This window comes from Cygnus olor, chromosome 3 (assembly GCF_009769625.2).
Source record: "Cygnus olor isolate bCygOlo1 chromosome 3, bCygOlo1.pri.v2, whole genome shotgun sequence".
NCBI classification, from domain to species: domain Eukaryota; kingdom Metazoa; phylum Chordata; class Aves; order Anseriformes; family Anatidae; genus Cygnus; species Cygnus olor.
The window spans coordinates 85,330,912-85,358,746 of NC_049171.1; the positions used below are offsets into that span (position 1 = coordinate 85,330,912).

Genomic DNA, 27,835 nt, shown 5'->3' on the forward strand with positions numbered 1-27,835 from the left:
CTCTAATACCAATTTTGCTGTTATTAATGTATATATGATTAACACAGGTAGATGTGAAAATGACACATCATTATACAAATAGTGGAAGTACCTACATAATTTTGGAACGTAGGATTATGCTCAAGCTTTGTTTAGACACTTCTGAAAAGCTTTCAATGTTTCCATCAAAGGGGGAAAAATGCCAACAACAAAAAACGGCTTACCCCATTCCTTTTTTTGTGGTCTCATTTAACATAAGCAAAGGTAAAAATAAAATTCAGGAGCTTGATTTGTTTTAAGAGTTCAGTAGGACACGCACACTTCACTTTCACTGCAACATGTGAATGATGATAGATGTGATTAGTATTTAAACAATGTAATTGTTCTGTTCCTCTTTGACAGCCATTGATTTAATAAACAATTTGCTTCAAGTGAAGATGAGGAAACGTTTCAGTGTTGACAAATCCCTTAGTCACCCGTGGTTACAGGTAAAATGATTTGCCTTTTTCTCTATGCTTATAGTGGGTGAATAACGATTTTTGGATTAAATCCTTCAAGTGCTTATCAAAACTATTTCTACTAATGCCTGTTAACAAACAACTATGGAGGCTTGAGTATTTCTGTTTTTAGCTTAGTATTTTCTGTGCTCCAGGATTGTGCCCATTTCTTAATGGCTTTGTTTTCAGGGAAAACTGTTCACCCTTCCTTGCCCTCCCTCCCCTTTCCTTGTTATTCCCTGCCTGATGCTAACAGACACTTTTCACTTTTCTGCTGCTTCTGAACGCAGACAGTGAGGAATGCACGGAGCCCCACTGAAAACAGGATAGAGAAAAACATTGTTCCATGCTGAAGGAAATTCACAAGCTAGTGTGTGCTATAGTTTGTAGTCATTTTAGTAGGGAGAATTGAAATAGAATGTATTAAATAACTTGAAATACATTAAACAATTTAAAAAGATATTAAGGGGAAAATCTAATTAATGTTGAGTACAAACGGTACTGGAAATAGTGTCACTTCATATATGTGTATGTATACCATTAGTTTTATTTTAAAACTCACGTATCAGTCTTGCTACAAAGAGTTTTCAGAATTTCTAGTCTTATGGCCTTGGACACTAGACAATTTCATTTTGAACTCTTTTTTGACATGCTCTTTTTATTTAAACAGATCCTGTTGGCTGTATCTTGTGGTTATTTATATTAAATTCTGCAGTTAGTCTCTGTACTTTTATCTTTGGGAAAATAGGGCTTCCGTTTCTTAAACTGCTTCCTTGAATCTTTTACTCCTTAGGATTATCAGACTTGGCTTGACCTCAGAGAATTTGAAACACGCATCGGAGAGCGTTACATTACCCATGAGAGTGATGATGCACGCTGGAAAGAACATGCGTATGAACACAACCTTGAGTACCCCCAGCATTTTATTATGGCTCCTAATCCAGATGACATGGAAGAAGACCCTTGATTTATTCATTTTGCTAAATTCCAGCACAGATGGACACTCCAGACAGAAACTGAAGATAAGTTTTGGAACAACTGTCGCTCTTTCTGAATGTTGTACACATAGCTCAGTGTACAAAGCCTCAGAGGATCCTGCATTGACGTGGGGATAGACTGTCGCCCAACAAGCTTTTCTCCATCTCTGACTTAAACTCTGAGTAGTTATTGGACAGTGGGATAAGCCCCGTTGGGTAACATTACACCAAGTTGTATGGCTACAAAGCCATTTCCGAAGTGGAATGTGTACAGATTGAATGGTTTGCGTGTTTTTCCTCTTTTTTTTTTTTTGTAGCCTACACAATAAGAATTTTGTAATGGTTTCCTAATCCCTATTTAGTAGGCCATAGAGGACTGTTTTCTGTTACTTAGATACATCTCCCACTTCTTAGACTGTGCATTGTGAAAAGAGGTTGTAAAAGGAAATTGGTGCAGAATACCTTGGCTAATAGCAGAACATGGTGGTTTGGGGTTGAATATGGCTTCAGAGATGAAGGAGTAATTTGCTGCTGTTAAGACAGTCATGTATGTCTGTCTTTGCCCTAACTGAACTTTTTCCAGATACCAAAAAAAAAAAGAAAATCCTGTAACTTCTTACATTCCTCTTGAAATGCTGACTGACAATCTAAAGAGACGACAATCAAAGCTGTGCTAGTCCTTTATTTTGTCTGTTAAAACAGAGCAATAAGCCACAACAGTGTGTTGCTGTGCAAGGCTGGCACATGTCATAGATGCACACCAAAGGCATTTTGCCTTAAAACCACACAAGCAGTGCAGAGAGAGCACAAGACTTGATGTAGCGTATCCTTTCACTCTGGAAAAAGTTTCTAGCAGAAGGATGTGGAAAAATAGGGAAAAATACATGCAGCTTTCTTCTATTGTTTTTCAATAACTAAATTTAAAATTTTTCTAGTATTTTTCTAATTTTTTTTTAAGGTTCCCTGGATTTGCATCAGGAGTAGTTTGTAGCCTGCTAGCTTGTATCTTAATTCTGTTCAAAACCCAGGTGTGACAAAATTACCTGTTGCTTCTGCCAGGGCAGCTGGACTGTAAGAGAAAGGGCTCTGCCTTCCAACCTTTACCTGCAGCCCCTCCTATCCTCTTCACCGCGCTCAGCATTGTTGTTCTGAGCTGAATGAAGAATCCAAAACCAACTTCTAATTCAGTTTTTTTTGCAGATGCCTCACTTGATGGATTCCCAACCACTTACTGGACTTTGTGGCACAATTGAGAGGAAGCAGCAATATTCTTTGGAAATGATTCCTTAGGAGGAGAGTATAACAGTTAAAATTCATCGTATTTCAAGGAGGTTTGAAGCTTTGGATGATAAGCAGATAGAAGAGGTTTTTGTTTTTTTTCCCCATCGTATTTAAAAGTGGGAAAAAATGAAATATTTTGTGTGGGAACAACTATCTGTGCTGCTGGAAGGTGCTGGATGGCTGTACATATCCCTGATGTGCCAAGCTGCTTAACGGGTGCTTGGTTTAAAATACTTTTTAAAATACTGATACAGACTTGAACTGCAAAGGCAGTAGGAGACCTTGGGGTAGCTCCTTTCTCTCCTAACATTTTTTTTGTGCGTGTAGATGAGTATTTTTCCCCCCTACTGTTGTTCAGGCAAGGAAATAGGTGAGCAGATGTCTTCTAAGCTGTTAGATACCCATAACATTTTAGAGTTCTTCTGGGGCTGGCAGCTGCTTGCAGTGTCAGTGAACTGGCAGTAAAGTCAGCGGCAGCTGCAGAAGTACGTACCTGTGGGCAGGTTTGCGTCTTGAACCTACCGTTCCTTTTCTGCTTGCCCTTAATCTAACTGCTACTGCGTTTTGTATGTATCTGAGTTGATTAAAGCTGAAGCCTGGTTTCCCTGTTAGGATATACCGAACTTTGCACACAACTTCTGGTGCAGCCTGCATAGCAGTTTCCTACAGCCACCCGTGGGCAGTGTGTTCCCACCCTTCCTGCTGTCCCACCCTCTCTCCTAGTGCGTGTTTTTCTCAGGTTTGTGCAGGGGACTTGCCTGATGGCAGTCTGGTCCGTGCCACTCCTGCACTGGGGAGTCATGCTTCCCCTTTCACGCTGTCAGAGCAATATAAAGGAATTCAAAAGGGGCAGAATTTGTCCCTTAACCTTGCTATTGCGTTAAGGTGAAGCTTTGGGACTGATTCTTCTCAGAGAGGCACTATTTTCTTAATCTGTGGAGACAGAACAATCATCTATGAAGTTGGTAGTCTAGTATTGGCCCAGTTGGCAAGGGAAGCAGTGTTTTTTTCCTAACTTTTACCACCCAAGTGACCAAATTTCAGTGAAGCCATTGCGATCTTCCATCCCAACTGTAATAGCATAGATACAGTTTGGTTTTAAGCTTCAGATTTTGAACTTGAGCTGTCACTTCAGGTTTTCTTTCCTTATTTTTTTTTTAAGGGAGGAGAAAAGCCAGCTCAGTTGCTTGAAAAGCACAATGCAGAAGAAGGGGTACAATTAAAAAATAAATAAATAAATAAAAGGCCTGGCTGATGTCTCTCCCCATGAAGTCTGCTCTGTGCTCCAAGAAGTTATATGCGCTATTTATTCTTAAGTTGTATTTAAAAAAAAAAAAACACAAAAAAAACCTGTTAGCCTTTGGAGTGGATTGCCTGACAGTATATGCAGATATGCAGACTTATGGGGCCAGACAATAGAAGCCACAAGCTATAGTAGTACAAGAACCACAAAAAATCAGATACCCATTAGAAGTAAACTTTCTTCACTGATGAATAAAAATAGCTGACTTTTTTATTCCCTTTTTTCTACCTTTACTGCAAACTTTGACAGCAGTAGGTTATAGTGTTTAATATCCTTATCCCTAGATGAATTAAGTTGCGTTCATTCAATAGTGCTATGATGATGCTAGAAAAAAGCTCATGTAAAATTTTATAGCCTCAAAAGGACACTGTCAAGTACTTTTATATTTTTATACATCCCGTTGTTTGTAAATATCCTCTGATAAGCTTGAAAATAAAATTTATTTCCCTATCACATTTGTTCTCTTTATTTACATGAACTCCCTCTCCTATCAAATGTTCTTAAAGTCAATATTTCTTCATACTTGTTTGGGGATCTGTCTGGCATGAGGTGTATACCCTGCTATGGGAATTCTGTTAGGTGCTTTCTAACAAAACTGTTTATGCATGCTTCTTATTACCCTTCTATTTATTAAGAAAAGCATCTTCGGTTGCATCAAGGCATGTTGTTTTGAGGAAGTACCTCACCTGAATACAGTTGAAGTCTCAAATCACATTTGTCACTGACAAATTTTAACTTGAGTCCATCAGTGAATACCTCACTTAGCTCTACAGTGAGATCCATGAAATGTTCATTCTCCCCTCTGTGCACACTGATTTCCACATGTGGAGTTTTTGATTTCTACATGCACTGCTTTAATTAGGTCAGTGTCTAGCTATGCTTTGGCATCAGCTGTATCCTGAAAGCATGCTCTACCAAAATGCCCCTAGGCCCTGAAGCATAGTGATTTCCCTATCAGATTTGTGAAAGATCGGTGTAGGAAAACTGCCTGGAGAAAGTGTGACATTTCACATGCTTTCAGTTCAAAGATAACTCGAAATGCTTAGTTCCGTACCGATTATATTATTGCAAAAGCTTTAATATGTGAAACGAAAAAATGCACAGGATTTGATTTCTTTTACTGTTTTTATTTAATAGGTTGTTACTGGAAGCTGCCACTATTAGACATTTTGGTATTGCAATTGAAATTACTTCAGTAAGAGCTCACCAAATCCAGCAACAGGTGGGAGGGGGGACTTGGATTGCAGATTATGTTCCTTGTGAGGGTGTGTAAGTCTGTAATGAGGCAGCAAGGCAAAAAAATGAAAACGGTCTCCCATTTTCTTAGGGTTCATCAACATATCATAGCTGTGGAGTAACTGCTCCCGAGTTGCTGAGTCGCGTGAATTCTGCAAGAGCACCTAAAACACAAAGGTAGGTTGTAGCCCTTCCTGCTTTCCTACAAATTCCCTCGTACCTGCACTCTCTCATTGAATGCTTTCTTTTATGCTAGTATAGCAGTACTCGAGTGTTCAGTAAAACTCGTGAGCTTGCTGGCAGAACTCACGCATTAATGTATGTAGCCAAGTTTTGCATTAAATACTCCTAAACATAGTATGATAAATTCATATTAAGGGATCCAGAGTAACTTAGGGCTAGGAGAAGCAACTCTTTCTTGGACCTACAAGTAGTTTTAAACAGAAATCTGATTTTAAAAGAAGCTCTCTGCTTAAGAGCATTGCTTGTGGATTACGAGTGTGTTATATGCCTGTAAACGCTATTTGTACCTGCATTCGGAGGTCAACACCCATGTTCTTTAAAAACTCCCGTTGTTTTATGGGGCCCAACGTGGCTATTTTTCCCTGTGCCATCTTTCGAAGATAGCTGAAATCAACATCTGCTGTTAGGTCTGCTGTACCTGGAGCTTTCAGCACATCGTGGAGTTTGTGATTCCGGAAACCCTGAAAAATTGGAAGATTACACTCAGCTGTACTCCTATCTACCGAAGCCAGGTCTAGTAGAGCTGTAAATGCAGCAAGGGCTCAAGTTATCCCTCCCATATGATAGAAACCCCAGCGGGTACTGATTAAATGAGAATTCCCATTACTCACTTTCATGGTTGCAGCGTAATACTGTTTTTTTGTGATTATGTCCACCCAAGACCTTTCTTGTACAGGAACTTAACCATCCAAGTGAGAAAGAGAAGATAACTGAGTGTTTTAGCACAGTACTTCAGGGAAAATGCTTTACCCGGAAAGTGTCAGTTTTGGTTCCGTCGTGACCATAATCAGCAATCAGTGCGGCCCCACCATCCTTTTCGATGCGACAGGCAAGCCTCTGAATGAGGACACCGGCCTCGGGACATACTTCCACGTGATCTCTCGTTTCTTCAGGCTAGTGCAGAGTTCAAACATCAAAACACCTGTATTAGCAAACAGGTACAGGGCAAGAACTTTTCACACTTGACTTCTTGGAACTGTTGTCATTATTTGGGCATGGAGGTCCAGGGGTATACTCCAGGCTACCTATTGCTCGAGCTAGTTTTTGCTAATGGCCACTTCCCATTAGTGCTTTCAGAGTTCTCTCTTTCCTTCATCTCTTGTACAGCCCAGAGTCAACTGGAATGAGTTTTTATAATAAGTGAGAATACCTGCATTGGGTGAAACTTCATTACTGAAAGAATTTAATTTCATTAATGAAAATTTATGAAATTTCATTAATTTCATTAATGAAAGAATTAAAATAGCACTTCTTCCATGCACACACTTCAAAAAAGCCTTTCTGCGTAAAATCTTGTAGGTGGTTTAAATCTTTATTACTTCATTTTGTAAATTTAAGAATCCAGTGAACTTTAGAAGAAAAAGCAAGTCTTAGACACTTGCCATTACAGATCAGTATAGCACGCGTACTCAGTGACTGTGTACGCAGCAGGTTCAGAACCTGGCTTAGGCAGAGCCGGTATTGAGATGGTGAGGTGACAACTGCAGCACAGAACTCTTTGCTGATTGCTGCCTCTCTAAAGTGTCTGCTTAAGCCCTGATTTCGGTAAATTTGATGTACAAGTTTATTTTCATGCTATATATTCACAGCACACAAGGTTGAATTGCTGACGGAAGTTTTGTAAAATACAAACTAACCGTTTACTCGTTAATAGATGGAAAGGCCTCCTCTTTCTGTCCAAGTAACTGACAGGTAGTACGTGACTTGAAAGAGTAATGATCAAATTATGACTACTGACAGGTATAATCTTACCTGAATAAAGTTTTCTGTTGCAGGGGTACTGGATGGTGACAGGACAAACCGCAGCTGGTCAGGAGCCTCTGGATCTATATCAACCAACACCTCACGCCAGCCTTTCTCTGTTCTCTGTTTAATAAGCCCAGAGTACTCATTTTACACTCTTAGTAGGTACACAGAATCTTATTTGATTGGACTAACGTGCCAAGCATTTTCTCAAGTTTTAAGCACATAATGTGCTATTAACAATTATTCATTACTATTTAATTCCAGAAACTGCCTTAGAAATGCTTGCGGTAGAAATGGGTCTGAAGATTTATTAAGTACAGATTTAATTAAACCGAATAAATGATGCTGTTGAGAAGAATGCTGCCTCTTCTACTGACAGTGCACTGGTTAACTTATCAAAATAATTCTATCAGTAACTTTTCATAAAGTAATTATGAAATTGAAGTTGAAAGGTTCTTTTGAACCATATCTAGACTTCATTTTGCTATTCACATTGCTGTTCAAATCAAAGCCATCCAGTGCATTGTCTTTGTTAGCAGTGATACATAGAATAATGTTGAAATTGGAGCCTTATTAATGTAGTGTAAGGAAATAGAAAAAAAAAGTTTACTTATGTAAGTAAAAACAAGTCTTTAGGTTTCTAAAAGGTTTTTGTATTCCAGAACAATTCACATAAGGCTTGGTTCAGTTCTGATTTGTCCAAGCTTAGTTAGAAACATTTTATCACCACAGTCCATGCATGTGTTCCTTTTGGCACCATAATTCTGTTCTTCTGCAAAGGCCTTTAAGTTGATGGTCACATTTACGATATTCCTCTTGCTGTACCTGAAACTTATGTACTGGCAGGGCATCCAGAAACTCATGTGCTAAGTAAAAGCTGTAACCTGTGGGAAGGTTAAAATAAATGCATTACCTTACCAATGCTTTCATACCAGTTTCCAGTTGAAAATTAAAATTTTTTTTATAAATTGTAGTGCGTTAAGCTGTTAATGTCTTTGGGAAATTACTATTATTCCCAGCTTGGAGACATTAAAGGGAGCACTTGAGGTGCTAGCTACAGCTTCCAGTGCATGATTTTTTTAGATCTGTGTCTCAACATTAGCTCCTCAGTCATTATTTAGACAAAACCACTGAATGGTTTCCCATGCAAAGAAAAAAAAAAAAATCAAACTACATGAAATTGGGTAGCTATCCCAAAATGAAGTTACGATTCTCAGTTACGAGAATCAGAGTCAAGATCCCATCTTAGACTCATACATGAAGTAGGAGCTAATATGTAAAACTACTTTTCTACACATTATGAAGGCTGGCTGGTGTGACATCCCCAGTTATCAAACACTGCAAATGGAGGGAGGACACTACTGCTGTAACAAGATGTTCAAGCTCCTTACCTTGTGGTACATCTTGAATGCCTCTGTACCAGTAAATTGGAATTCCAGTCTTGCTGATGCCTTTCATGTAAGCAGCTTCGTCCTCAGAGTTTGACTGTACCTTCCCTCCTGTCAGCATCTGTGCTTGGCTCTCACTGAGTTTGGGACTCACTTCTACCAGGTGAATAGACACATCACATTTACTAAGTAAAGAGGCAAGCTGGTTGAAGACCTACAAAGGCAGATGAGTTCTATTAGGTACAGTCACAGGCTGCATGTATGTCTCAAATTAACCCTTAATCACATTATATTGATGATAGAAGAATGTTAGCTCTCATCAGTAAAATAGTCTCAGTAGAAAGGACTGTGTTTTGCTCTTCCACAAGGAAAATGGAAATTTGTTAATTTTAATAAAAGCGGCTATGCTTCTAATAAAAGTTGGAGAACTATAACATGCATTATATAGCAATAAGGACATGAAATGCTAGTTAGTAGCTTGAAAGTGAGTAGCTCCTCTAATAGCTGCAGAGGAGCTAACAGGGAGAAAAATGGTTCAGTTTGTTTATGCTGTTTAAACAAAACCTGCTCACTATTGCTTATTTCACTATGGTTATTGGGGCTTTTTCATTAGCATACATAAATAAAACAAAGCTTCTGAAGTACTAAATCCTATTAGCAGTTTGGTTTTTGAATGAGTAGTATTTTAATTACCAGGGAACCCTGCACAAGTGATAGAGCAGGAAGGGTTAACTCAGAAGCAGTAAGCCCCTGGAAGCCTCAGAGAAGCTGAATGCAACTTCACTCCTGCGCTCATGTCCTCCCTGCTCCGCGCTGTTGCTTGCACCAAGGCCTCCCAATTAGGCCCAGCAGCACCCTCCTAAATGGTGTTCCAGTTTGGAAAAGATCTTTCCATAAATAATCTGTGCTGGAATATTCCTGCCCTTTCTATCAAGGGGTGACTGCAGCGTTACACATGTGCCTGTGCAGCGTGCACACGCCAGCCCCGTTCTACCACCAGCAAGAAACGCGGTCTCTTCACCGAGCAGCAGCGCTGTGCATGTATTTTAATGGGATTCCCCGCTGCAAATCCAACAACTGGGTTACTAGGGAACGTTAAACCCCCATAGCAAAACCTTATTTCTTCAGCTTTCAGCGTAGCTACGGAACAAAGCCAGAAAGGAGAGCAGTTAAGATTCATTTCCACCTACCCGCAGTATGTCCTCAGTGAGAGCGCCCGTCCCCGGGCCCAGCTCCACCAGCTGGAACGCTGCGGGCTTGCCGGCGGCCATCCACTCGCTGAGGTACCATATCCCTACCAACTGACACACAGACACGGCGCGACTGCGGGAGCTGCGGGAAGCTGCGTACCCGGGCGGCGTTTTCTCTCAGAAACGTAAGGCTGCGAGAGCCGTTACAGCACCCGACTCGGCCCTCTCGCCTTTCGGCGTAAAGGGAGCGACCGCTTGCGGCGAGCCCAGCAGCAGCCCTGCACCAGGTGGAGAGGCGCAAGGCCGTTTATTTCTGACTGAAGCCGCAGCCCGCCTGTGCCCGACCCGTTCCCGCTGAGGCCACGCTGACACCGGGCTCCCCCCGCGCACGGCCGGGTGCCGGCGGCCGCTCACCTCGCCCAGCACCTGGCTGACCTCGGGCGCCGTCACGAAGTCCCTGCCGACGCCGCCGCGCCGCGTGTAGTAGCCCTGCGGGGGAAGGCGGTGAGCGCCGCGGGGCCGGGGCCGGGGCCGCCCGCCGGGTCGCTCGCGGAGCCCCGGCCCCGCCGCACCTGGCCGGGGTTGGTGAGCGCCTCCCGCATGTACTCGGCCACCGTCAGCGGCCCGGTGGCCCGCAGCTTGAGCAGCAGGTGCCGCAGCACGCCGCCGCCCGAGCACGGCCGCGCCGCCGGGGCCGTGCCCGAGCCCAAGCCCGGGGGAAGGAGCGCTGCCGTGCCGCCACGGCTCCGGGGCAGCTGCCGGCGGCCGCCGAGCCCCAGAGCCGCAGCCAGGAGCGGGCGGCTCCGCGACGCCCGCACCATGGCGGGGCGCGACCGCACCCGGCTCGGTTCGGCCCCGCGTCGCGCCGGAAGGAGGCGCCGCGCGTGCGCCGGGCAGGGGGCGTCCGGCGAGGCGGCCATGGCGGAGCTGAGGGGCCGGCGGTGGCCGGGCACGGGGCAGGCGGGCGGCGGGGCCGAGTGGAGCGAGGAGGAGGAGGACGGGGACGGGGACGGAGGCGGCGGGGATGGCTTCACGCTGGACGAGGTGCTGCGGCTCGGCGGCACCAAGGTGAGGGGGGCGGCGGGGAGCGGGAGCACGTGGCGGCCGTTGGGGAGCGGCCCCCGGTAACTAACGGGCGGCCCTGAGGTAACGGGCGGCCCCTCGTGTCCCCGCAGCAAGACTTCCTCATGCTGTGCGCCCTGGACGAGGAGGAGGAGATGGTGGACGGCGGCAGGAAGGGCGCCATCGACGACCTGGAGGAAGGGGAGCTGGAGGCCTTCGTCAGCTCCCTGGGGCTCGGCAGGTACGCGGAGAGCTGCCTGCAGGAGGAGGACGAGGAGCAGGAGGATGGCGGCGGGGAGAAGGGGAAGCCCGCCAAGAAGGAGAAAGGCAAGAAGGAGAGTGCCCCTTCTTCGTTAGGAGGGAAAAAGGAAAAAAAAGGCAAAGAACAAGTGAGCGGTAAGAAGGAGAGCAAGAAGAAGCAAGCAGGTGGGGGTCCAGACCAGCAGCTCTCGGTACAGAAAGAGAGGCCGGAGGAGGATTTTGAGTTTCGTGCCAGGCAAGTGATACTGATCAAGCCAGGGGGCAAGTGGTATGACCTAGAATACACCAGCGAGTTCTCCTCTGAGCCACAGGACCAGACGCTTCTGTCTAAGTATAAGGCCTTGGCCCAAAAGCTGTACCAGCACGAAACAGACCTGTACAAGAAAAAGACAGACTATCAGAAGGGGGCCTCTTCGGCGTGGATGAAAACTGTGGTGTCATCGGGTACCTTAGCTGACAGGATGGCAGCCATGACCCTGCTCATTCAGGACAGTGCTGTCCACAGCCTGCAGTTTGTTGAGAACTTGGTAAACCTCGTAAAGAAAAAGGGTGGCAGGCAGCAGAGCCTCATGGCTTTGGATACTTTCAGGGAGCTTCTCCTTTCAGATCTCTTACCAGACACTCGAAAACTGTGGTCTTTCTCGCAGCGTCCATTTAACAACATAGAGAAGATGTCAAGTGGCAACAGGGATTCGAGAGACAGGAGACTGATACTCTGGTACTTTGAGCATCAGCTGAAACTGCAGGTGGCAGAATTTGTGCAAACCTTAGAAACCCTGACTCACGATTCTGTGACAGCAACCAAAGCGCGAGCGCTGGCAGCTGCCCATGAGCTGCTCTGCAACAAGCCCGAGCAGGAGAAATTTCTGCTCGTTCAGCTGGTAAATAAACTGGGAGACCCGCAGAACAAAATAGCCACCAAAGCCTCGTATCTCTTAGAGACGTTGCTTTACAAGCATCCAAATATGAAAGGGGTGGTGTGCAATGAGATGGAGAGGCTTTTGTACCGGTCAAACATCAGCGCGAAAACTCAGTACTATGCCATGTGCTTTCTGAATCAGGTAGTCCTCAGTCACGAAGAAACACCGCTGGCTAACAAGCTGATAGCTTTGTATTTCTGCTTCTTTCGGAACTGCATTAAGAAAAAAGATGTTGAATCCAAAATGCTCAGCGCTCTTCTTAGCGGGGTGAACAGAGCTTACCCTTACGCTGAGACTGGCGATGAGAAAGTGAAGGAGCAAATGAACACCTTGTTTAAAGTTCTGCATCTCGTCAACTTCAGTACCAGTGTCCAGGCCCTGATGCTGCTGTTTCAGGTCATGGACTCTCAGCAGACTGTGTCGGACAGGTACTACACAGCGCTATACAGGTGAGCGGCACGTTTGGATTTTCGGTCTAAATTTAATTTTATGAAGGAGTCGCTGTTGATTCAAATTGATTTTAACTTGTAGAAATGTGTACTTTGCTTTTAAGATCTTGCAAGTTTTGTGTCTCGCTGGCTAGACGTTTCTGATGTTTTCTGTGAGCTAGAAGAAAATATATGGGATTTCTTTTACTTAATATGGGGATAAAACATGGCAGTGGTAGTTCCTGAGAACATGCCTTAAGGATTTTATGCTTTGTGCTGTTTTCTGGTAGTATGCTTTAATTCCAGATATATTTTGAAACTAAATGATAATTGCTTCTTCTAAAATCACTTGTACAGGTAGTGTGTTTTAGACATGTAACAGCCTACAATCCCGTTTTTTCATGAAAATCCTTTTTTCGTGAAAAAAGGCAATGTCAGCAAAATCCTTAGGTGATTTAATTTGTTAAGTTGGGAAACCTTGTGCTGTAAAACATCTCTTTTTTCCGTCCTGGCTGATTTTTTAGACTCTTCATAGGATCCATGCAGGCTTCTGTTTGATTGCTGCTGATTTTAGAAAGGGAACTGAGGTTCTCCCAGGACATGCAATGCATTTAGGGGCCTTCCTGCGCCAGGTAGCCTGGAAAAAAGTAGAATAGGAAATACACTTGCTAACACAGATATCTGGACTCATTGTGAAGCTTGCTAATTGCTAACCATTTTCTTTCTACTTTTTGAACATCTGAATAGAGAGATTACTTTCTCACTTTGTACATCTTCAGTTTTTAAACTTTTCTGTTGAGCTCAGTTTCTCTAGTATTTTTTTTTCATTTACTGATAGCTTGATTTGTAATATACGATATACTGAAGATTAAAAATATTACACAGACATTGACGTTTCGGGCTTGGTCATAATGGTTTGGAGTATTGGCGAGCAAGCTGGAAGTGGTCTTCTAGATACCGGTCTGAAAAACGTACCTAATTGTTGTTGACAGCAATTGCTATTCTGTGTGCATCGTGACAATTAACAATATTTTCTCCTGTGTTTTCTACAGGAAGCTTCTAGATCCTGGTTTAGCAACCTGCTCAAAGCCATCCATGTTTCTTAACCTTGTCTATAAGTCTCTGAAGGCAGATGTAGTATTACGGCGGGTGAAGGCCTTTGTGAAGAGGTTACTTCAAGTCGCTAGCGGGCAAACGCCACCCTTCATTTGTGGAACCCTCTACCTTCTGTCTGAGCTTCTGAAAGTAAAACCAGGGCTAAGGGTCCAGTTACAGGATCACGTGGTACAGCATGATTTCTTTATTTCATTGGGTTTTTACTAAGGGCTAGTTTCATGAACGCCTTTCCCTAACCTGTTTCCCTTTACAAGTAATTCCTCCTATACGGGAAGGACTGCCTTTCTAAACAGAATTTTTATGAGAGTTTACTAACATTTGGTTACATTATGGGAGAACGTACTTGAACAACCATAATTACATTAAGAATCTGTATAAATGTAAGCATTCTAGCAAGTCTTATGTCCCTCTTTTATGGAGAGAGGATTATCTTGCTAAATGCTGTATAAGCAAGCAGGTAAACATTCCTGCCCCAAAAGCTTTTTCAAAACGTGTCCTTCTTTCTGACTGTAGAGTTCAATTGTAAGTCTTGTAAGTATGAAGGCCAAAAGTCTGTATTGCTGAAATACTGGCCATCGTTTGTCTATGTTTTTGTGAGCAGCTGCTTTAGAAATACATGCATCTTTCTAACATATCAGAGTAAAATTGGAAAAGAGAAGGTGTTCGCAAACTTTTTTTTTTGTTTAGGAGTCTGATGAAGAAGAGTGCTTTAAGGATCAAGAAGAGGCTGAAGAGAATGAGGAAAAATTTGTGGATGCAGACAAAGAAGTAGAAAGGGAAGAGAAGAGTACAGCAGAAAATTCTGTTAAACCAGACAGTTCGAGTTCATCAGCCTCATGGGTGCATCACGTGAATATGAGAGGTAAATTAGCAAGAAACTATAATGCGTGCAAGTCCTAACTTCAGTAACAGTAACATGTTGATCAAGAGTTTTTTTGTAAAATTGATTTAAACATTGTTTTAATTTTTCAAATTTAAGTTTGATTCAAAGCAATCAGAACCATTTTTCTGTTTTTTCAAAGAGACTATATTAATCTCCTAGCTATTTTCTCTTTATGTAGTTCAGTGTGCTTGTGCCTAAGTAGTAAACAGGTTGGGGATTTCTTACTTCCAAATTGAAACACCTCCAGAGCGACGTAGGCAGTGTTACGATGTGTAACTGCACGTTCACTTGAAGCTTGCTAAAGCAAGTTGTCTAGCTCTGAGCCTGCTTCTAGCTTTTTTCTTTCCTGATGACCTTTTCATAGCAACGTAGAACCATCTAGGTTGGAAAGGCCCCTCGACACATCAAGTCCAACCATCAACCTGACCTACCGAGTCCCATCACCAAGGCGTGTTCCTTAGTGCCACGTCTCTCAAATACTTCCAGGGGTGAGGACTCCACCACCTTTCTGGGCAGCCCTTCCAATGCTTGACCATCCTCACTGTGAAGAAATTCTTCCTAATATCCAATTTAAATCTCCTCTGGTACAACTTAAGGCCATTTCCTCACATCCCATCACTTGTCACCTGAGAAAAGAGACCAACACCCTTCTTGTTGCAGGCTCCTTTCAGGCAGTTGCAGAGGGCGACGAGGTCTCCCCTCAGCCGCCTCCTCTCCAGACTGAACAGCCCCAGCTCCCTCAGCCGCTCCTCATAACACTTGTTTTTCGGTTCCTTTATCAGCTTTGTTGCTCTTCTCTCCACATGCTCAAGCAACTCAATATTCTTATAGTGAGGGGCCCAAAACTGACCACAGTGTTCAAGATGCAGTCTTACCGGTGCTGTGTACAAGGGAACAATCACTTCCCTTTTGGAGCAGAGCAGGGCTTTTCAGGTGATTCCTTGGAAGCAAATCCTTTGAACTCTCCTGTGTGCCTGATGATACTCCGGGCTGCTGAATATAATCCTTTCTTGCTACCGTACAAATCTGTGGCCTGTCCAGCTAAGAATGATGGGCACCATTGCTGTTTTGGTGAAATGAAAATAATACTCTCATAAAGTTGCTTGAGGAAATTTAAAAGTCTTTTTTTCATCTCCTCTACCCCCCAGGCAGGAAGAATGGGGTTTCATATGATCCTTTGCACCGAAGTCCTCTCTACTGTGGTGCTGAAAGTACAAGCCTTTGGGAACTGAAGAAGGTAAAGCATTCTCGTGTTGCTACTTAATGTGTTTCTTAGTATGGCTCTTGTTTCAAGAGAAGAAAATTAACTTGGTTATTTTTGCAGTAGCTACCTGGGTAATGTGACAGAAAGGTTAAAGGACACATTGTTTGGCTCTAACTTGTATATGCTACATTCAGTGCTGATATGCCAGAGGAGGGAATAGTAACTTTTAGGTGGAGATTTGAACTGTAATAATTTCTTTTTTTGATTTTTGCATCTTAGTTTTTATTAACAAAACTTTCTAGCATTGCATTAAATAAATTTATAGTTGATCCTCATCGTATTTAGTTAATATAAGTAAAAGGTTAGAACTTGATGTTTCTCAGTTGTTCAAGGGCAGAGCACATCAGCACTGTGCTACTTCATGCAAGTCTGTGTTATTTGGTGAGTTGCAGAGTGGTCTTAAAACATAGTGTTAGTGTCATGAGTCTGATATGACAGCATGAATGATGATTGCATTTATTTTTGGACTAGAAATAAACACGTGATTTGTGTTTTTCAGCTTTCCGAACACTTCCATCCATCTGTGGCTCTGTTTGCAAAAACAATTCTAGAAGTAAGTCTTCTCATCAGTCTGTAGCTTTGAACTTTGATTTTTTTGTTAGCTGTCTTTTACCGTTTAAAAAAAAACACATCATAAAGCCTCCTTGCACTCTGCAGGTAATTAGAAGTTCTGCAACACTGGGAGTAGCATACACTTGAATACAAAGCTTTTCATGGAATCAAAGCCTTCTATCTAAAGCAGGCTGCTCACAGAAGTAATCAGCTTGGTCAAAACATGGTATCACATGATTGTTAAAGCTGTTTTAGAGTTTTGGTCTATCTGTTTAAAGTTTTTTTTTTTAAATGTGGGGAGCTCTGCTCTTGAATAAAATCCTTTTTTTTTTAATCCTGCTGAATTGTGCACAATGCCTACTTAAAATTTTTATTTTCATTTGAATATATGATATTTAAATTACGTTGAGTACTGGCTTCCTGGCTGCAAGCTGTAAATCTTTTTGTCAATAAAAATGTTTTATCTATTAGTACAGTACATTGCAAGGTAGTTCATCACTGAAACAAAGCGAGAGATGCTTTTTGTAGAAAATAGTGCAGTTCCAAAAAAAATAAACATGTAAAGGCTGTAACCTGTCAGGCTTATATGATGAAATATCCCCAAAGTCCTCGTCTTTCAAATTGTGATTTAGTGATTTTGGTCTGTTTGAGTCCTCTAACTATGTTTTGTTGCTGTCTTTTGAAAATGAAGACTGTAACGATTTTTTCTTCTTTCAGGGAAATCACATTCAGTACTCCGGTGACCCTTTGCAGGATTTCACATTAATGAGATTCTTGGATCGCTTTGTGTACAGAAATCCCAAACTCCATAAAGGCAAAGGTAAGAATTTCTCTGTACATATCAGCATTTAATCTTGATTATTGATGATGAAACTGTTCTGTCAGACGGTCGAGTGACAATTTGTGCTTGTCAAGAATTTGGAGTGCACGTGGTGCAACAGAGGAATGGCATCAGTCTTCAGGGCTGCATGGGAGGTGTCTGCACCTTAGCTGCCAGTCACATACTGCTGCCTCTCGTATCCACAGATGCAGAAACTGTGAAACTGTCAGGAAGAAACAAAGTAATAGGGGTGTGTAAAGGCTAATTATATGTTGGTTGAGGTTGGAAGGGATCTGTGGAGGCCATCTGGTCCTTCTTTATAACTTCCCTTCAGATATTTGTGTGCATGGATGAGATTACCCCAGGGCCTTTTCAGGGCCAAACAGTCCCAGCTCTCTCGGCGTTTCTTCACAGGAGAGATGCTCCAGTCCCTTCACCATCTTTGTGGGTGTTCGCTGGCCTCCCTCAGTACACCCATGTCTCTCTTGTCCTGGGCAGCCCAGACTGGATGCAGCACTCCAGGCGTGGCTTTGCCAGGACTGAGTAGAGGAAAAGGATCCCATCCCTTGACATGTTTGTTGGCATATCAGTCACTGTTCCCAGCTTTGTATCAATTGTAATGAAGTGGTTTTTTTTTTTTTGTTTGTTTGTTTGTTTTTTTTGTTGTGTTACAGAGAACACCAGCAGTGTGGTAATGCAGCGGAAGAAGAAGCAGTTTATGACAGATAGGCAAAGTCTTGCAGGTAAGCCAGCCACTTACCATTTCAGATTATGAATAAGAAATCCTAATTTTATAGTTAAGAAATTCTTGACTGATTGTTGTGGGCATCCATCCTCTGTGCTGTCCATACCACTTCTGTTAGCAATAAAAGAACAGATAGCAAGTTCTGTCCATCAAGAGTGCAGTGGTGGTATCGGTATCTGATGTTCAGGATCAGGTCTAAACTTCATGTAAGGGTGCATGAAGTCTCCACAGCTGAATCTTTGGATCCATTAAATCATTTTGAGACAAAGGGTATAGAAGAAGTCAGTTACTTCAGTCATTATCCTCGAGTAGGAAAGCAGTTTTTCTTCTACTGTACTTCTCCTTGGCTTTACACATCAAAGCTTGCTAATACCTTTCGTTTTCCTGTGTTTTTTCCTTTAGTTGTCAGTTACTTTCTATCAATGTAATTCCTTTTCCTTAGGCATCGTTAAGGTCATACTCTCTGCTTAGCCATTAAAAAACGTGTAACAGCAATGGACAAAGCTACTGCAAACAGTGTGCCTTGTCTGTAGTGCTATTCTTGCTATCACCTGCATATGCTTTCTGTATCTTCCCTCATGCTAGACTACCCTTCTCTGCATACCCTTGTATGAGAAAAGATAATACACTCACTGCGTAGAGAGTAGATTTGCAGTCTTATGTTAAAAATTGAGAATATTGTGCTTATAGCTAGCAACAACATTGGGGAAGAATGCTAAAAACTTTAGAGTTTGTTCCAGGTTATGGCATTTCTAGTTAGAAGAGCAATCTGTTAGGGTACTAACTTCAGAGATAGACATATTTATAAAATACTAAGGTTTCTGCTCACAAACATGCCATTTTTATGTCTGGCATCCTAGTTTTACAAACACTGCTTTTTAATTTTTTTAAAAATACATAAGATAATGTAAAAATCTTTAAAATGTGAGCTTATCTAGTAGTAGTTAATGCAGTAGTAGTATGTAGTTAGTTTTTTTTTTGTTTCCAAATTATTGTGTAACCACATTCTGCTTAATAAAAGTGCCTTAAAATATAAGAAAATGGATTTATAAAATGATGTAAATCACAATAACCTCTTTCCTTAAATGATATGGATTCTTTCATGCGATGCCACAGCTGCAGCTATTGCTAGGATTAGTGTAAGGTATCTCTGGCAGTGTTATTTTGGTTAGCGTCTTCCTGCCTCCCGAAAGAGGCTGGGTTTTGTCTAGACCCACTTTTTACAGTAATTAAGAACAACTAGTTAAAAATCAGGGTAAAAATTCAGTGAAAGTTGCTGCTTGAGGACAGCAGGAGGTACCATCTTCTGTGCTGGAATCTGTAACATTTTCAGAGATGCGCTTCCTGTCACTTCAGGTCTGTTGTGTTGTGCAGAGGTTTTACTGCTACGGAGTAGCTGATGTATCCAGAATGATGCATGGTTTTAGGGCTATCAAAGCTTAAGGTAAGAAGCTTTACCTACAGTGCATTTGAGGATACAGTTTGTTTATTGCATTCTTTAGTTTATTTGAGTTGAAGGAATTAACTGACCATTTAGCACAGGTTTGAAGTGGTTTTGTGGTGAGGTCGCTTTATGTAGCAGATGACACTGGATATCAGCGTACTTCTGTCTGTGGAATGCAGTTTCACCTTTCAAATGAATAACAATCATTTCAACTTGAAGTAAAATCAGTTCTTTTTGGCCTTTGCAGTCAACAGTAAGGAATTCCTTGCCAGAGATGAAAGCAAAATCCCAGTGGATGAAGTGTTCTTTCACAGGTAATGAAATATTTGTGAACATTCATTATAAGTGGTGTTTGTGAGTGCAGCGTCTTCAAAAAAAACTGCTTTTCATAAGTATTCTCTAGTGTTCCAAGTGTTTGAAAATTCTGATTAATTTGAATAACTTGTGATGGTAGCACTTTCCTTAGAGCATAATTTAAAAATGTGGCAAAAGGAAAGAATATCACTTATGAATGAAAGCAACCAGTGCTTGTAGTCTACACATCAAATAAGTTGACATTATAATAAATAGACCTAAAACACCGGGTGATGGTGAATGTCTTGCGAGTTGTAATTCTTATGCATCAGAAGTAGATTTTAAAAAAATGGAACATACATTGTTTGTATTACTAATATCAAAGCTTATTAAAATGGAACAGTGTGAAAAAAGTCAGAGGAGCTACTGTTCTGCATTTTTTTAATCATTCTTTCTATATGGTTGGTTTTCCTTTCAGATTATTGTGTAAAAATGCAGCTGTAATACTTCAATTTAAGTGTTACACATTTGGCAAAAAATAGTTCGTATTAAATCAAAATATTGGTTACCTGTGAGTATCTCCTTGGGAGATCAGTCTTTGAATTTACTTTGTCTTTTATAAAGTCCTTTGACCGTGTGTATGATTAAAATTGCCTTCTGTGTTTTGGTGGGATTTTGTATTCTTTAATAGTAAACAAAGGAGTGAAAGTGGTTTAAAGTAGCTGAAGGTTTAGGTAAAACTAAACACAAAGGGCTGTGGGGGAAAATTTAACAGAACTTAATGGGTGAATCGCTTTTTTATTTTTTAAATTAGATTCAAGTTGAACTTATCCATATAAAGCAGATTTTCCCATCTTCCTTTTGCCCTTTTATAAATTCACTGTGTTCAAAATGATTTCTATCACCTCTGACTGTAAAATTCCTTTGTTTTAAACTTTACGGTAGTGGCTTACAGTTTAAAAAAAAAATACAAATCTCTGTTTTGGGATGTGTTTGAAAGAGTTAACGTAGACTTTTCAGCTGGGGAAATACGCACAAAACAATCTTCTGGGTTATTTCTTTTTAAAACTTGTCATAAAGATCATCACTTGTGCCTTTGTGTTTGAGAGCAATGTATTATTTCAGATTTTATACGAAGTTTGACAATAAGAGAGAGAAACAAAAGTGTCAAGATGATGAAGAAAGTGTGGAAGATGTAGATGATGATGAGTTCGAAAGAGCGTTGGGTAAGGTTACGTTTTTCCTTGAAGTAACTGTCCCAGTATTTTGTGCTTATACAAATTATTAATGTATCCTTCAATAGTTTATGTTGTATAAAAGAACCAAATACAGTAATATGAAAGTAGAAGAAAAATATCTTTTCAATTCCCATTCTATGCTACTATAGTCAGCAGGTCATACTGTCCCCTCACATAAGATAAGCCAGATAGATGGCCGTCTTGTGAAAGGTTTCTCTCTCACTACTCTAGTAGTGTTCAGCTTGTTCAGCTCAGGTTGGAAGTTTTCAGACTTTGAATATAAACTCGTAAATAGCAGTTCGTGCCTTTTTGTTCTTTTCCTAATGTAGCCTAAGCATTAAATAACATTTATAATTTTGTGTAATGTTTTTATAGAATTCAGAGCTCCCATAGTGGGTGGGGGTATTCCTTAGTGACACGATTAATATGGTCTTAGTTATGACAAGAAGCTGTCACTAATTGTGTTTATCTTATAATTCCTAGTATTTCTGATACATCAACTGTCTCTGAGAATTTTTGACATTAAATTGAGATGCTTAAATTAAAGATAGTCTAATGTTAGATTTTACTCTTTGAAGAACAGTTCTATTTTTTCAGATTTCGTTTTTACCACTTTTTTTTTTTAATAGAGCAATTTATTCCTAAGTGAGTCTGATGATAGGAGCTTTTGCTCCCTGAAATCAGGGCCCTTTGTTATTGAAGCAGATGTTATTAACTATTCAGGAAAATGACACCTGAAATAATGTATTTCGCATCAACTTCATTTTTTTTTTTATTTCTTTTAGTAAAAAGTTTTGTTTTCTTTGAATTTCCCCCCCCAGATGCATTTGAAGCTGATGATAGTGCCGTTGATGTTAGGCAGGATGACCTTGATTTTGCTGGGTAAGACCTTGAGACGGTTCTTTCATCTCTTGTTTTAATACCCATATAGAGTTTTACTCTGAGGAATTGGATAGAGCTTTTTCAGAAAGTCTGGGTGTATCACTTTGGGGAAAAAAAAAAAAAGGCAATAGCAGTTGAACTCTGGGTAATCCTGCTTTTCTGCATCCCTCAGAATGGGGCATCGTGATCCTGTGGTGCTTACAGTACGTTGGCTTGAAGCGTGAGACCTGTAGTATTTATCTGTACAATATGGTGACCTAGTAAGGAAAGTGCAGTCTTGGTTTTCGTCATCTCAGGTTTCTGTTTGAGAATTACCAAGTACAAAAGTAAGCAGAATGAGGCATAATGGTACTGCTGTAAGGATTGGTTGTAACTGGACCTAACTCAGTGGTAAACTTTGTGGGATCCAGAATCACACAGCTCAGTTTTCAGGAAGTCAGGAGTTACATTACTGATTAAGTAGCCTCTTCTTTACTTAAAGCATCTGCAATGCAACTTTAAAATCAGCACAGAAACGTTTTTTTAAGAGTTGAAAGAAGAATTAAAGCTTAAACTCCTACTAAAGGTTGAACATTTTTGTGATCCAGACTAGTATGTGTATTAAAAAAAAAAAAAAGACACAAAACAACCAAGCACCTAGTGTCTGAAGAGCAATGTTTACTTTCTGGGAAAAAAAGAAAACAGGTGTTATCCTCATTTAGGGATACCAGCATGTGATGTGTTTTTTACAGAGAAGGCTTTTTGAAAAGGAGCAGAAACACATAGGGAGAAAATACTAAAGCTGACATTTGTGTTTATTTTGGAATAGGATTTTCTCCAGACCTTAAAATGGCTTAGTTTTTAACAGTTCCATATGCTGATGTTGAAAACATACCTGAGTGCATAACACGTTCACTAGCTCTCATCCTACATTTACTACTATGATGCAGTGCAGTTGCAGTGATGTTTAAGTTGTCTAACAGAGTGTTTGCAGGTAGATAAATGTTACGTGGATGCAAACAGGATTTTGCCAGATGATTTGCTAAGACCGTTATGTATTTTTTTAGTAACATAAAAAAGAAAACCATAGGCAGTAAGAAAAGCAAAAGAACTGAGGATTCCGGTGCTGATTGGGATGATTCTGATGATGAAGATGAATTCAGTGATCTGGATGATGAGGAGGTCTCCTTAGGAAGCATGGAGGAAGAAGACTTCGAGGAGGATATGGACGAAGAGGGGGGTGTATTTATGGATGTGTCTGATGATGATAACGACCTAGGTAAAGTAACATTTAGTATCAAAATCAAGAAGAAAAAGCTTTTAAAAGTATATTACCTGATATGTAATTACATAGCTAAATTTAGTTACCTATGTGGGAGGTTTGGCTTTTACGTAAAGAAGTGACCAGTCCTTCTCTGGACAGTGAAGTCTTAAGAGAAATGACATTTCTTGCCACAGTCTCCTAGGTGAAAGTGGGCATTAGGCATCTGGGTTTAAAAATTTGTTTTCTTCATTCTGAAAAATTTGGCAGAACAAATGTAGCTTTATAAATAAATAGCTGTATGCAATATGCAAATGTATTAAAATATTGCAAAGACAAAAATAAAAAAAAATCTATTATCTCTGTAATAGTTGGTGCATCAACTGATTGGTGCACCTTTATGGTTTTATTATCTTCTCAACTGAAAAACAGCTTACTCAGAATGCGGTTTATGTGGCTGGAAAAGCACAGATTAATGGAGTATTTCAACTGATGACTTAAGGTCACAGGAAGATGATTGAAGGTAGAGCCAGTAAACTATTCATACAGGTGTTCACACCTTAATCTTTCATGAGATTATTTCATTAAGCTTACCAAGCAGACATTCAAAGTTTACATAATGTGTTAGCCTTCATATTATCTTAGTATCATACTTCATTAATATTTGTGCTGTGGAAAAAAGTTATGAGGAATGACACACCACTGAACAATTTTTAATTAAGTGATAATTGTGTCCACTCTGTCTTAAACTTATTTTTGAAATAAAGACTCGTACTATTTAGACAAATAGGTCTAAATAGATATTTTATTGGCTGGTGTGCTTTAAATATCATGCATAAAGTATGAGAATACAGATTTTTTTTTTTTTCCCGACAGACCTTAACAATGACAGTCAATCGAAGCCTGTCAGTAAAAAGACCAAGAGAAAGAAAGAGATGAATTCTGTGGGATCGCTTGAAGGTAAGGAAGCACTGCTGTTATTTCCATTTGAGAAGGCTTAATGCAAATATACGGTCTGAAAGCTTTGGCATCAGAGGAGTTTAATACAGTAGATTATCTACACTTTGGATCTGGTTTCAGATTTGAATAAACTGTAGATGAAAACAAATTTTTTCCTTTGTCCTCCAACCAGGGTGGCCTAATTCAGAATGACAATCTGCTCTTGAAGGACTGGGGATCAAAGGAGTTATATTTGAAGGAGGGATGGAATTGTTCTGGCAGTTACTCTAGCTTGTGGGGGTGCATTTGTTACTAACACACATTGCATAGATTTGTGCTATTTAGTTCTGTTTGGAAACTTTTTTCTCCTTTTTAGGGGTGGTGAGTAAAGGTTTCTAACACAGGTCTTTCAGGTGGTCTTATTAAACAATAGTAATAATTAAAAAATTTACAACATTTTGTTTTAGTATCATAGTGAATTTGAAATTCTGTCTTGTAAGAATCATACTTTTTGTTTGAAGGATCCAGCCGAGGAAAGAAGAGGAAACTCACAGATGCCAATATGCTGGCATCCGCAGAGGAGGCAAGTTTGATGAGTGCTTAAAAAAGTGATCAGGTGTTTTACATAATTTCTTTATACTAAAATATATATTTTATATCTTTTTAAAGTTTGGCTGTCTGCTAGATGAAAATGCTGGGTCCAAGTTTGACAATATTGGATTGAACGCCATGGCTAACAGAGATAATGCAAGTAAGTACATGCTGTGAAGAGCAGATAGCTGTAAAGAAGCTGTTACTTCTTTTCAGATTCTGTACTTAAAAAGATACACTTTAACTGGGATACATACAATGTCAGAGAGCACACAATACGGACAGCAGCTCAGGATCAGTAAGACATGACTTAGTACTGAGCATCTCTCTTAACTGAAGAAAACTAATATTAACTGTGACTGCTGGAGTGAGTAAAGCTTCAGAAACGAGAAGCAGGCTATCGTGCTCCTTTTACACTGTAAATAAGAAGTGGCAATATGCTGTTACTCAGGCTTTTATGTGAATTTTGCTCTGATAAAGAGTATTCTGGATCCTTGTCAAGGGAAGACATGGCACAGATATCTTTATCTGTTGGAAATATTTCCTTGCTAGATTGGTGAAGAAAAAGTAACTTCCTGGAAATAACTTCAATACAAATTAAATATGTAGTTCTTTGTGTACTTACCTTTACAAGTCTTTCTGGTGTCACCTGAAAAAGTTTTAACAGCAGCATTCAAGCATTGCATTCTTCCACAGGAACATTAATAAAATACAAATCAATGGCAAGGGTGGTCTTAAACTTGGAGATTTTGAGATGGTACATATTGTGAAGTGGGAAAAAAATTCTCAAGTGTCAAATCCAGAAATTTGCACTTTATTAACATGTATAGATATAGTAGTCAAGTTTTAAGTTCTTCGTGATTTATCCATATTCCACATAATGTACAGAAGTATCCATCAGCTTCTCACTTCTCACCTTCCCTCTTACAGATGTCAAACAGATCAAGTGGGAAGTAGAGCGTGACAGGTGGCTCCACAACAGAGATGTGAAAAGCATCATCAAAAGGAAGAAACAGTTCAGGCACAAAGGACTGAAAAAGAAGTACAAAGGCAAGAAATCAAAAAGATGAGCTAAACACCTTAATGTGGACATTTTTACAATAGCTGTTGTAAAATAATTATATTTTCTTAATCCACCTGTCTTTCTTACTTTTAGTTTTTGTTGCTTAACCATGCCATTTGGTCATTCTCCTTTATGCCATGAATTCCAGACCACTCATTAGATTTGTAATAAACTGAAAAATAAGAAAATATTTGTTAGCTGTAAATTAGACCTGTGTAAAAGTGAGCCACTTTATGGCTAGTTTGGTTGGATGTATAGTCTTCCACTGAGGACTCTATCCAACCATCTGACACTCCAGCCACACCTATACGTTACAATAAACACTTCTGCAATCTCTCCTGGGGTAGTTTTAAGCAGTAAGAAACTGTTTTATACATGAGACGCAACAGAAGCTTGAGCCATCTTTTCGAAGCTAACAACTACAAACCTACCTTCCAGAATTGATGGAAACCTCTTCTGCATTGTGTATCTGAAATCTGACAAGAAAGATAAATCGGTTACTTTACACAGCATATTTCAAGACAAATAATTAAATGCACTATTTTTCTAATTACTTTTTTTTCTACGTTTGTCCTAGCCCTTTGTTATAGCTGCCCTTAAGTAATGTGATCTGATTTTTTTTATTGTATCACAACTGTATTCAGGTTTCTCCTGTGTGTTTTCTAAGCTTACTTGTAATAGCGTCAACCAAATACGGGCTAGACTTGAAGATGAAGGATGCTCACAGCAGATGCTCAAAGGAATACCAGGATCCTTAGTTTCCCTACATGGCCTTAGGGCCATTCCACTGAATCCTCCTGCAGGCAGCCACACCAACCCAACAGAAAACCATGAAATGACAGCTTTATGCCATGTGAATGATTTACAGCAGATCAGAGACAGGTTGTGTAAATGTATTTGCATTAGCACAAAGTGCTGAAAGCCTCGTTCTGTGTGCAGTCGGCTATTGGATGAGCTCAGCACACCTTGCAGAACTACACCATAAAGAAAAAGTAGAAGGACATGTCAGAACTGGGATGGACTAGTAAAAAGGGGGAGAAATGAGAAGCCGTGGAAGCTGAGACCAACAGGAACTTGTCTAAGCCCACTTGGCAGCTGGCAGGGGCGGGCTGGTGCCCTCCAGCCCCAGCGGTGGCTGCCTTTCCCTGCAGGGCCGCAGGCCGGCCCGGCTGGCACCGTGCCCTGAGCGGCCCCAGGGCAGAAGGCGGCCGCTGCAGGGCGGATCACCTCAGCCGGGGGCTGGCTTATTTCTGCGTTACCCAAGCGCCCCGTCAGAAGCCTCAGAGGCTTCCAGGGGCCCCGGCCGCCTTACGACTTGCCGGCTGGGTCAGTTCTTCACACGGACGATGTCAGACCCCGGCGCCGACTGAGCCGAGAGCGAGCCCGGGGATCCCCCGGGGCTGCACGGCCGACACGGGAGCGACCGGCGCCCGCCTCCCCTGACGGCCGCCCCTCCTCCTTCAGCCCTTACCTGAGGCAGTGCTCTCGCTACGAACACGCGCAGCGTTCAACCTTACTCCCGCACCGGTTAACCTCTACTATTTTCTTCAAAAACTAAAAAAACCCGCAGTTGGAACAAGCCCGGCGCTGCCGCGCCGCGCTCCCGAGCCCCGAGCTGCCCCCCGGCCCGCCGCACCTTGGCTGATGTCCATGGCGCGGTAGAGCAGGAGGACGCCGCCCAGCGCGGCCGCCTCCAGCACCACCAGCCCCGCCAGCAGCCGCCGCCTCATGGCCTCCCGGCCGCCATCAACGGCCGCGCACGCCCTTCGCCGCCGCGCTCCTCCCCTCGGGGGCGGTCGCGTAATGGCGGCCGCGTCGACCGACCTTAACGGCCGTGGCAACCTGGCACAGCGGGGAGGCGACGCGAAGGCGTCTGTGCGGCTCGCCGGGCTTCGGCAGGGCTGCAGAGCGGTGCCGAACCGTGCCGGGCCGTGCCTATGCGTGGCAAACCATGCTGGGCTGTTCTGAGCCATGCCGAGCCTACTTGTGCTTTGTCAAGACATGCCATGCCCAGCTGTGCCAATATGTGCCAAACCATGCTGAGCCGTGCCAAACCATGCCAAGCGGAGCCAAACCGTGCCAAACTGTGCTGAGCTGTGCTGAGCCATACCGAGCCAAACCATGCTGAGCCGTGCCATGCGGAGCCATGCTAAGCTGTGCTGAGCCATGCCGAGCCACAGTGAGCTGTCCCATGCCTAGCCATGCCAAACTGTGCCAAGATGTGCCGAACTGATCTGAGCCATGCCGAGTTGT

General features: G+C 41.7%; 4 protein-coding genes across 9 annotated transcripts in view; 2 read left to right on the top strand and 2 right to left on the bottom strand.

The window, feature by feature from the left end:
* The window catches only part of PRKD3 (protein kinase D3), a 47,570-nt gene extending 43,085 nt beyond the window's left edge, over positions 1–4,485 (top strand). For all 5 annotated transcript variants that reach the window (XM_040551927.1, XM_040551926.1, XM_040551928.1 and 2 more), the window contains 2 exons: positions 382–467; positions 1,270–4,485. In XM_040551927.1, coding sequence (XP_040407861.1) covers positions 382–467; positions 1,270–1,443 — 260 coding nt within the window. In that variant the 3' untranslated portion in view covers positions 1,444–4,485. The remainder of the gene's footprint in view (positions 1–381; positions 468–1,269) is intronic.
* Positions 4,486–5,148: 663 nt separating this feature from the next.
* On the bottom strand, positions 5,149–10,297 carry NDUFAF7 (NADH:ubiquinone oxidoreductase complex assembly factor 7). The gene is made up of 8 exons (XM_040551943.1): positions 10,255–10,297; positions 9,841–9,951; positions 8,654–8,806; positions 8,088–8,146; positions 7,269–7,382; positions 6,267–6,410; positions 5,804–5,977; positions 5,149–5,437 (listed from the first exon to the last, which is right to left on the bottom strand). The coding sequence occupies exons 3-8, from the start codon at positions 8,769–8,771 to the stop codon at positions 5,225–5,227; spliced, it is 822 nt and encodes a 273-aa protein (XP_040407877.1). The 5' UTR covers positions 8,772–8,806; positions 9,841–9,951; positions 10,255–10,297; the 3' UTR covers positions 5,149–5,224.
* Positions 10,253–25,753, top strand: CEBPZ (CCAAT enhancer binding protein zeta). 2 transcript variants are annotated; one of them, XM_040551922.1, is made up of 18 exons: positions 10,253–10,328; positions 10,412–10,908; positions 11,016–12,532; positions 13,564–13,795; positions 14,315–14,489; positions 15,659–15,747; positions 16,274–16,327; positions 17,044–17,146; positions 17,821–17,889; positions 19,583–19,649; positions 20,755–20,855; positions 21,689–21,749; positions 22,796–23,007; positions 23,866–23,949; positions 24,450–24,511; positions 24,598–24,679; positions 25,450–25,550; positions 25,670–25,753. In XM_040551922.1, exons 2-18 carry the CDS (start codon positions 10,441–10,443, stop codon positions 25,673–25,675), a joined length of 3,483 nt encoding a protein of 1,160 aa, XP_040407856.1. In that variant the 5' UTR covers positions 10,253–10,328; positions 10,412–10,440; the 3' UTR covers positions 25,676–25,753. The 2 variants fall into 2 exon arrangements, with proteins under 2 accessions (XP_040407856.1, XP_040407855.1); XM_040551921.1 differs by lacking the exon at positions 25,670–25,753 and having other exon boundaries at positions 25,450–25,659.
* Positions 25,313–27,570, bottom strand: CEBPZOS (CEBPZ opposite strand). Its single transcript, XM_040551944.1, has 4 exons — positions 27,219–27,570; positions 26,014–26,058; positions 25,670–25,754; positions 25,313–25,550 (listed from the first exon to the last, which is right to left on the bottom strand). The coding sequence occupies exons 1-3, from the start codon at positions 27,553–27,555 to the stop codon at positions 25,672–25,674; spliced, it is 465 nt and encodes a 154-aa protein (XP_040407878.1). The 5' UTR covers positions 27,556–27,570; the 3' UTR covers positions 25,313–25,550; positions 25,670–25,671.
* Positions 27,571–27,835: the final 265 nt, after the last annotated feature.